Source organism: Sinocyclocheilus rhinocerous, unplaced genomic scaffold (genome assembly GCF_001515625.1).
Source record: "Sinocyclocheilus rhinocerous isolate Xijiao unplaced genomic scaffold, SAMN03320098_v1.1 scaffold2515, whole genome shotgun sequence".
NCBI lineage: Eukaryota > Metazoa > Chordata > Actinopteri > Cypriniformes > Cyprinidae > Sinocyclocheilus > Sinocyclocheilus rhinocerous.
The window spans coordinates 492,964-503,998 of NW_015637115.1; the positions used below are offsets into that span (position 1 = coordinate 492,964).

At 32.4% G+C, this 11,035-nt stretch overlaps 2 protein-coding genes across 2 annotated transcripts in view; both read left to right on the plus strand.

Moving 5' to 3' along the window:
* Positions 1 to 7,922, plus strand: part of LOC107748443 (microphthalmia-associated transcription factor-like) — a 30,037-nt gene extending 22,115 nt beyond the window's left edge. The window contains exon 3 of the mRNA XM_016563217.1: positions 7,820 to 7,922. Coding sequence (XP_016418703.1) covers positions 7,820 to 7,922 — 103 coding nt within the window. The remainder of the gene's footprint in view (positions 1 to 7,819) is intronic.
* LOC107748437 (microphthalmia-associated transcription factor-like) overlaps positions 1 to 11,035 on the plus strand; it is a 22,974-nt gene that overhangs the window by 1,138 nt on the left and 10,801 nt on the right. The window lies entirely within an intron of this gene.

The window sequence follows — 11,035 nt, forward strand, 5'->3', positions numbered from 1 at the left end:
AAAAAAAAAAAATCTGTAAAATATATGTAAAAAAAAAAAACACCAGCAAATGCCAGAAAAATTAAGCAACAAGTTTTTTAGACTGAATTGTTAGCACATTTTTAAGATTGAACTTAAATTTAGAGTAAAAAATGTACATTTTGTTAACTGAAATAATGTTAATATGCGAAATTACTAAAATTTGTTTTTGTAATATACTGACAACCACCTTAAAAACACAGGTGGTAAAAAAAAAAGACAAGTTCATCACATGTATCTCTTCCACAAGCTGAGGTAAATGCTAATATATAGAAGGTTTTTACCAGAGCATTTTAACAGTCTTTTACTATTAAAATTTCAGTCATTTTATACGGTAAAAACATATAATTGAGTTGTCCTCACAGGCTGCATGCAAAAACAAACATACAGCGTGACCAGTGTAGTCTGATGCATGAACAAATGGCTCGTTCGTGAACAAATTAATCATTTGAGCCAGTTCTTTTTAATGAATCAAAAACATACAGCGTGGCCAGTGCTGCCCAATTTCCAAAATAAATTACTCTTATGAGGCATTTATTAAATTAAAAGCTCAAAAAGATCTGATTGGTTTTATTATGCACCAAAATTGCCCAGCATTATAACTGAAATATGTGGCCCTGGACCACAAAACCAGTCATAAGCGTCAATTTTTTGAAATTGAGATTTATACACAAAGAATATCTCTTTGGATTTGAGACTTCAGTCTTTGCAACTTTACGCACCTTCTTTATGCACCAAGAGCTTGTAACACTCCAAAGAGAAAGGAAAACTTGAAATCGCATCATATGACCCCTTTAATATCCTAATGATTTTTGGCATAAAAGAAAACTCAATAATTTTGACCCATACAATGTATTTTTGGCTATTGCTACAAATATACCCCAGCGACTTAAGACTGGTTTTGTGGTCGAGGGTCACATATGTGATTTTTAGTGAATCAAAAACATACAACATGACCAGTAGAGCACAATTATAGTTGAAATATTCCCAAATGTTTCTTAATCAAATTAAATGTGAATCAAGATCTTGTAAATCGAACTGAATCTTATCCAGAATCACAAAATTGGGCAAATTAAATTAAACGTGAATAAAATCAAGATCTTGTGAATCAAAATAAATTGAACGGAATCTTATCCAGCATCACAAAATAATTGGATGGTTACTGCTCAAATCAAATTGTCAAATAATACTACTGTTTCACTTTATAAATAAAATGGTGCTAAAAGCATGAAATTGTGGCAAATTCGCAATAGAAACTGGTGAATGGTTGGCCAGGTGCGTTGTCTTGTTTAAAGGGCCGGTCACGCTACACTTTTTACATTGACTTCCATTCATACGCATGATGTGAATGCAGAAGAAAAGAAATGCAAGCTCATGCAAATTTTCCAAAGTTCAAGTTTGGTGAAATCTGCCTTGAGAATTCATATCATTGAAGTCATGTGACCAATAGAAGACCAATAGAAGTGGCTTCTTAGCTGAATTAAAGGAACATAAACTTTTAAACTGCTGGATTGCAGTGTTGCAGTAAAGTGAAGTAGATTACATATTTTTACATTTTGGATGTATTACGTGTTATGTTTTTTATATATATATATATATATATATATATATATATACTTCTAATATTATAATTTAAATTATTACATATTTTTCCACATCAGTGCTGTTTTTTTTCAACTATTACATTTTTTTCTAGGTGTATTTTATAAATAAAACCTAATTTTAGATTCACTTATATTATCAGTGTAATTATTATATATTTTTCCACTTCAGTGTTGTTGTTTTTTTGTTTTTTTTTAATTATTGTGTTTTTTTTTCTTAGGTGTTTTAGAAATGAAGCATCATTTTAGATTCACTTCTAATATTATCAGTTTAGTTATTATATATTTTTTATATAATTAACTATTTTTCTTGCATTTTGTAAATAAAACCTAATTTTAAAATTACTTCAAATTTTCTGGCGGAATTTTATAAACTAGCCTAATTTAAAATTAGATATTTTTTTACATGTTGAGATGAAAAATCAGACATTTTTTTGAAGGGAAAAATGGTTCTGTACTCATGTGTGATGTGAATTCACTTATTTTTTTTGCAATGCTTCTATTTTGTTCATACAGTGTTGAAACACCTTAGAGATATTTATGAAGCAATTAATGTTCCCATATTTTGATTCTCACACAACAGTTTTTGTTAGACGTGTGAAATGTACTATATATATGCGTGACGCTCCCTTGTCAACAGAAGCTGATAACACAAATCTAGACCACCCAGCATGCTACTGTACAACCAGTCTGATATAAATACTATATCATGAATGAAAATGAAAGAAAAGTGCAAGGAACTTTGAAACACAAATTTCAGTGTACATTAACTGAACAATACGGCGGAATAGGAATGTTTAATAAAAGGAGAAATATTTTAAATATATGGCATACAGAGAGTTGATGAATGAATGTTGAAACCTTGTGAAATCCCCTTAGCCATGTTTAAAAACAACTGATACTTTAGCGTCTGATTTTGAGTGGCTCATATCAAAGGATAAAAAGGGCATGTCATGTACTCCGTAACCTTAACGTAGTATTTATGTTCATTCAGTCGTTACTTATGCTAAGCTGATGATGTGCTGGTTCAAACCATCGAACGGCTGTCAACATTTAAAACACACTGCCTTCAATCCAAACACATGCTCAGATTTCATCTTACCACAAACAAACACAGCGTTTTGGTTTTAGCAACATTATATACAAAACATACTAGAAAGAAATAAGAGTTAAATGTGTATTTAAGTATCACTGTACTTATAAAAGTATGTGAACGCATAATTTGTAGCCAAAAGTCTCTGAAAAATGGTTCCCTTTTGATTTCTGTTCATTCATAAATGAGTAGAGGAGACAGTTTAAGAGATTAAAGGGTCAAATTCCTTTGCCAGTTTAGTTTGGATTTTTGACCCTAATCCTGAAAACTATAGTTTATATTTTATCCATATTACATTTTATTTCAACAACAGAAATATATATCGGAATCAATTCATGATAGGCTTAGGTCAAGTAAGAATGCTCTTTCAAAAATATTTCACAGTTATTCAATAAAAATGGACATCAAATACTCAAATGCAATAGATAAAAATAAATATAAAGGCTCAAATCATGAGAACAAGAAATAGTAAATATAAACTTAAATATAGTAAAAGTATTAAAAAAAGTGTAAGAAAAAATGAGAAGAAACTTAGAAATATAGTAAAAGTATTTTGAAAAGTGCAGAAAAATGAGTAGAAACGTAGAAATGTAGTAAAAGTATTTAGAAAAGTGTAGAAAAATTTGTAGAAATTAGAAGTATAATAAAATATTTAGAAAAGTGTAGAAAAAGATGAGTAAACACTTAGAAATATAGTAAAAGATATTTAGATACGTGTAGAAAAAGATGAGTAGAAACTTAGAAATATTGTAAAATTATTTAGAAAAGTGTAGAAAAAATAAGTAGAAACTTTGAAGTATAATAAAATATTTAGAAAAGTGTAGAAAAAATTTGAAGAAATTTAGAAATATAGTAAAAATATTTAGAAGAGTGTAGAAAGACTGAGTAGAAACTTAGAAATATAGTAAAAATATTTAGACAAGTGTAGAAAAAGATGAGTAGAAACGTAGAAATACAGTAAAAATATTTTTTTACTTATTTAAAATAAGTAGGAGACTGGCTGTCTCTGGCTAGCTTAGTCGCCCCTTTCCCAAAGCGATGCGAAAAATAAGTAGGAACTTAGAAATATTGTAAAAGTATTTAGAAAAGTGTAGAAAAAATAAGTAGCAACTTAGAAATATACTAAAGTTATTTAGAAACGTGTAGAAAAAATAAGTAGTAACTTAGAAATATACTAAAATTATTTAGAAAAGTGTAGAAAAAGATGAGTAGAAACTTAGAAATATAGTAAAAATATTTAGACAAGTGTAGAAAAAGATGAGTAGAAACGTAGAAATACAGTAAAAATATTTTTTTACTTATTTAAAATAAGTAGGAGACTGGCTGTCTCTGGCTAGCTTAGTCGCCCCTTTCCCAAAGCGATGCGAAAAATAAGTAGGAACTTAGAAATATTGTAAAAGTATTTAGAAAAGTGTAGAAAAAGATGAGTAGAAACTTAGATATATTGTAAAAATATTTAGATATGTGTAGAAAAAGATGAGTAGAAACTTAGAAATATAGTAAAAATATTTAGAAGAGTGTGGAAAGACTGAGTAGAAACTTTGAAATATAGTAAAAATATTTAGACAAGTGTAGAAAAAGATGAGTTGAAACTTAGAAATATAGTAAAAATATTTAGATAAGTGTAGAAAAAATAGTAGAAACTTAGAAGTATAATAAAATATTTAGAAGAGTGTAGAAAAAGATTAGTAGAAACTTAGAAATATAGTAGAAACTTAGAAATATTGTAAAAGTATTTAGAAAAGTGTAGAAAAATATGAGTAGAAACTTAGAAATATAGTAAAAATATTTAAATAAGTGTAGAAAAAGATGAGTAGAAACTTCGAAATATTGTAAAAATATTTAGACAAGTGTAGAAAAAGATGAGTTGAAACTTAGAAATATAGTAAAAATATTTAGATAAGTGTAGACAAAAATTGTAGAAACTTAGAAGTATAATAAAATATTTAAAAGAGTGTAGAAAAAGATGAGTAGAAACTTAGAAATATAGTAAAAATATTTAGAAGAGTGTAGAAAAAGATGAGTAGAAACTTAGAAATATTGTATAAAAGTATTTAGAAAAGTGTAGAAAAAATAAGTAGGAACTTAGAAATATACTAAAGTTATTTAGAAAAGTGTAGAAAAAATAAGTAGGAACTTAGAAATATACTAAAGTTATTTAGATAAGTGTAGAAAGAGTGAGTAGAAGCTTAGTAAAAAATATTTAGAAATGTATAAAGTATGAGAAAGTGCAGTTGATTGTGAATAAAATGGTTGAAACCACTTTAAACTAAGAAAATACCTTTGCTCTGATTGATTAAATTGTTTCCCACTGAAAACTATAAATGACAGATTTGAAGTTTTACAAGTTCCTGTTATACAAGAGGGCATGAAAGCTTTTCCTCTCTTTTTTATGAGAATAAAACTGAGCAAACGATCAAAAGAAAGCAGAAAAAGAAAGCTTTGAGACTGGCTGTCTCTGGCTAGCTTAGTCGCCCCTTTCCCAAAGCGATGCGAAATTAGCTTAGGTGTACCAGGCAGAGCCGCTGGACTTGAAAAGTGAAAACATTAAGCTCAGATGAGTTTGCCTAAAGACTGATTGGCCCCTAATTAGCCAAGTGACCTTTGATCTTTTCAGAAATAAGTACAGGATCAGGTTTGGGAGCGAGACAAAGGCAAAAACAGTCTTAGCACACACCAAACGCTAATTCAGCAAAGAATGCCTGTAATTAGGAGCACTCGTTTCATTCCAGCGCATATTTAACGCTGGGAAGAGAGAAAATAAGCTGGAAAAGTGGGATGTAGGATCATAGCCGAGGGATCAGTTTCACCATTCACTATGTTTAAAAGAAAAACTAAACAAAACACAAGAAATATGTTTAGTGGCACAGCTCATGGATTTTACTTTTGGAGGAGCCTAATACTGTTTCAGTGAAAAGGGCGTCTTAAACGTATAATTTGTACTAGTCTGTGAAACCTATGCCATTGTATCATAATCCGAATCTGCTTCTCATAATATCATCATCATCATCAGTAGTGTATTGTAGTTACTCTTGAGGAACAATGTAAAGCTGTGGCAGAGAGTAAGATTTTCAGTGAATGAAGCAATAAGCCCCAAGAAGCCGTGAATTTATAACAGCTAAGGGGGTTTTAGGCACTCTGCTCCACGCCGTGCCTAACAACGCCCCTTAGCTGTTATAAATTCACTGTAAACCACGGCTTCACTGGGCTTATTGCTTTTATAAAACGGTTATTCCATATATGTAGTAAAATTTCACAAAATAAAACAGAGCAAATAAAGTATAATGATAATAAAAACATTATTCTTCCGCCAAACAATGTAGTTCCTCAGAAACAGTTGTGGTTCCAACAAAGTGGTTGCCGAGCAACACACAGAAGTAAACAAAGGTGTATGTTTGTAGAGTAATTTACAACAGCTTCGAACGCGGCTCAACCAATCAGAATCAAGGACCGGAACTATCTGTTTTATAATAGTGAATTTATTTTCGATGTCCTCACTCAAAACTTTTGTATGTTTTTAGAAAACTTAGAGAATATTATAGCACACAAGTCAGTGTGGATACTTTTATGATACTTTTGTTGGTCATTCTCTATTCACTTGCAGTGTATGGATAAGAACAGCCTGGACATTCTGCTAAATATTTTCCTTTGTGTTTAATGTTTAAAGAAGTAATATGGTTTTGGAATGACATGAGGGTGAGTAAATAACAACAGAATCTTCTTTCTTAACCTTAATAAATGACTTAACTTTGCCAAACCTCGCCATCTTTAGGTCTTTTTTCCATTATTTATTTATTTATTTATTATTATGATCCTTCAGAAATCATTATAATATGCTAATTTGGTGCTCAATTATCATTTTTATTAATCATTATTGATGCTCAGTTATATGATTATTCCTATTTACAATGTTTTGCTGCTTAACATTTTTGTGGAAACTGTGATACATTTTTATTTTCAGGATTCTTTGATGAATGGGAAGTTCAAAAGAACGTCTCTAGGTTACGTATGTAACCATGGTTCCCCGAGGGAACGAGACGCTGCGTCGAGTTGCTTTGGGAACGCCCTTGCGTGACCGCGTTCTGAAGCACGTGTCAAATCAGTCCAATGGAGCAGCGAGACGTCACGAGCGGGGTGACGTAAGCACCAGAAAGTATAAAAGCGCATCCAGCAGAATTTCCACGCTACCAGAAAATCTACTAAGGGAACCACCCTCTCGAGGCTGGCCTCTGGTATTATTAGAGGAGCCAGTTCGGTGCCCTGAACCGGATGACCGGCAGGGAACGACCGACCTGACTGCTGTAGCACCCTCACTTGAGGGGGCGGACAGACAACAGTAAATAGACAGACACATACACAGAGCGCTACTGAAGAGCAGAAGCTGGTTTGCGCTCTGCTGGATGCGCTTTTATACTTTCTGGTGCTTACGTCACACCGCTCGTGACGTCTCGCTGCTCCATTGGACTGATTTGACACGTGCTTCAGAACGCGGTCACGCAAGGGCATTCCCAAAGCGACTCGACGCAGCTCGAGTTCCTGAAGGGGAACAACATTTATTTAAAAGAGAAATCTTTTGTAACATTATTTATGTCTTTCCTGTCACTTTTGATCAATCTTAATCTTTTGTTTTTAAAAATCCTACTTAGTCCAATGTTTTGAACTGTACTGTATCACAGTTTCCAAAAATATGAAGCAGCACAACTGATTTCAGCACTGATGATAATCATAAATGTCTCTAGAGCAGCAATCAGTATATTAGAATGATTTCTGAAGGATCATGTGACACTGAAGACTGGAGGAATGAGACTCATCAATTATGATCGATGCATCACAGGAATAAATTACATTTTAAAGTTATATTTAAATAGAAAATAGTTGTATTGTTTGCATTAGAAACTTCTTTCAAAAACGTTTTAAAAAATCTTAATTATTCCAATCTTTTGACTGCTAGTATATAAAGTGTGAGTTTGTGTTTTCAACGAATCAACGAGAGTTTTGTCCATGTTAAGCAAAAACATTTTCATACGCATGCAGCTGCTGCACATGATAGATCAGGACTGAACTGGTGCATCTTCTAAACCCCAGACAATGTGTCTCATTCTTGCAGCCTCAGCATTGAGAAGGATGTTCTTGTGACAGTATCTAGCCGGCGGCAAAGAGCAGCACACAAGTCGAGCAAAGACGAGACGAAGAAGGCCAATCTTTGTTAGTTGCCTTTTGCCCTCTGGATTGCTTGAGCGTGTCCTTTAACAAAATGTTTGAGAAACTTTCAACTGCATGCAGGAAACAGTTTGTTATTGAACTTTAGATTTGGGACTTTAGTGGGCACATAATCCATTGTCGAATTTTATGCGATTGACTTGAATATAGTTCGCACAAACAGGAAATGCATCACTTATTGACCCTGATGTCATACCTATCTTAACCTCACACTAGTTTAGCAGAATATCTAAGCTGCTCTTTTCCGTACAGGGGCTGTTGCGGAGACGGTAAAGCACCAAAAATAACTGGAAAAAAATCATTTGTGAGCAATAAAATATGGCATATCAAGATGTGCCGCTTGACGTCAATCACAAGACAGCTATATGTGAGCTATTGCAATCAAACCTGACGAGACACCTCTCAGTGCGTATTTGCAGAATTGGATACGTGCAGTCAAGTCACATCAGCTACTTTTGTAGTAAGTAAATGATAACAGAATTTTCCTTTGTAAAAGGACTGATTTACATTCAGTGTCCTTAACATCTTAAAACACTTTCTTTGTATTTACTATGTAAATAAGCTTTATTAGCACTACACAGAGCATTCAGTAACACTGTGGTTAGTGGAAAGGCTGTGTTGAGTTGCATTGGCTCAGCCAAAGCTGTAACTGGCCATTTAAACAAGTCAATCATAAAGTCTCATGATTGTTTATGGATGCCATTCAGATGTATGCATATATAGCACATAGATTTAAATAGTGCTTTGAATGTGCTCTGCTTATTTCTTGCCTTAGGATACAATCTTTATAGCTTTCTGGTTGATCCTTGACTTCAGTTTATCCGTTCAGGCCATGCTGAGAATAGATCCCTCTTATTTCAAGAGAAAAGATAGAAAGTCTGCTTTAGGAAGTCTGTTATGCTTACCAAGGCTGCATTTATTTCATCAAAACTACAGTAAAGACAGTAATATTGTGAAATATTATTACAATTTAAAATTTTTGTTTTCTATACGAATATATTTAAAAATTTAATTTATTTCTGTGATGTAAAGCTGAATTTTCAGCATCATTACTCTAGTCTTCAGTGTCACATGATCCTTCAGAAATCATTCTGATATACTGATTTGGAGTTTATTGAGGCAAAAATCATAGTTAATAGTTAGCTAATAGTGAGAACTGGTCCTTAAAATAAAGAGTGACCAGAATTGTTTATATTTGAAATTTTGTTGTTGTTGTTTATTTATTGCAAATTCTCTGTTTCTTAGAGATCATACAATCTTTTAATTTAAGCAGCTAGTTAAACAACTAGATTTTTACCATGACAAACTCGCTGCCACAATGCTACGTCGTTCTGAACGGTTTTCATTGGTTCTCAGTGTTGCTATGTGGTTGCTAGTGTGTTTTTGCTGGTTGCTTGCTGTCCCAAGTCTAAAAAGTCAACCTCTAAATCTATAGATATTCTGCTCCTTAGAAACAATTTTAGAAACATAAGAAAAATAAATGGCTTACTTAAAGGGATAGTTCACTCAAAAAAATGCAAACTCATCATTTACTCACCCTCATGTCGTTCCAAAACTGACTGACTTCCTTTCTCCTGTGGAACATGAAAGAGCATATTTTGAAAAATGTCTTAAAATGTTTTTTATTTTTTGGTACAGTGATAGTCGGTGGCGTCCACACTGTAAGAACAAGAACTGTAGAAAATGGAAAAATTGACATTTTTCGGTTAAGTTTAAAGACATTTCCTTTCACCCGTAAACACAAAACAATGCAACACACGATTAAAAATATTCAAAATACAGGTAAAACACCTGTGAAAAATCAGAACAGAAATTCTTATTAGCACAGTACACTGGACGCTGTTTTCAGAGCAGTGTTATTCAGTTTAGTCATGCATATCGTTCCTCAGAGAAGAGCGGGAAATATAAGTGACGTTCAGCTGTCAAAGATTAGGCGTGGGTTTCGTTAGGCTTTCTCTCATTTACAGCACAGGGATTAGGCCTGTCACGATAACAACTTTTTGTTGTGCGATATATTGCCCCAGAAATAATTGCGATAAGCGATATTATGAGTCACTCTGGAGCTGCAGAAAGACTCCATTGTTTCAACCTGACACTGCCGTCAAAGTTGCTGCATAAAGGCATATTTTGACATAAAACAGCACAAGTTCAGTAGTGTTTGTTGTGTCTTGTGTTAATTGTTCAACAGGCAAAACTAATCAGTTATTCACCCCTTTTAGGCACAACCAGCTGCATTCTTTATTGGTCAGGCCAATTTAATAGATTAGATTAGAAGTAGCTTCAGCTGATCAAAGAGTGTTCAAGGATGAGGATTCATTCACAGCCGTTAAGTGCTCACACATAAATATAACAATTTATAATAGTATAAATTATATAATACCTATAGTAAAACTACTGCTATCACCACCACTACTACTACTAATAATTATTATAATAAATAAATACAGTCTGTACTCTAGGGCTTGTCCTGTTTGTCCTGAAACACTTGCTAACTGAGTGTGAGTGTAAAGGTCATTTTGTTTGCAAGGCTCATGTGGAGGAGGAACTTGAGGACTCTTAAGAGATGAATAACTGAGCTATGAATAGAATGGGAGTCTTATTTTGGAAAATTACGGTAATTATTACTGATTTGATGAAGGAACAGTGATTACAGGATTCTTGGAAGTTACATGTGAGATAAAATGATTCAGGTTATTGTCTTTAGTGTTTTAAAATGATGACTAATACTAATTATTATTATAATAATATTATAATTATTATTATTATTGTTGTTGTTGTTAAGTAATATCATAAAATACATTCTTAAAAATAAATATTGTATTTCAATGAATTATTAGTGACTTATGCTTATATGGTTTTAAGGGTGAAAAGTTGGAACATTTTTAGACATTTAACCTTTTGCTGGCCGTTTGTAATTTTTAGATGCACTAAATAAATAAATAAATGCATACATACATAAATATATATTATTTGTGTGGTTCAGTGTGTCTATTTTATTTCACAAGGGGGAAAAAAAAAACAGCAACAATTTACATTACAGCACCAATAGAGAAAATAACCAAAAGAGAAAATAAACAAAATATATATCTCGTAAAAGTATCTT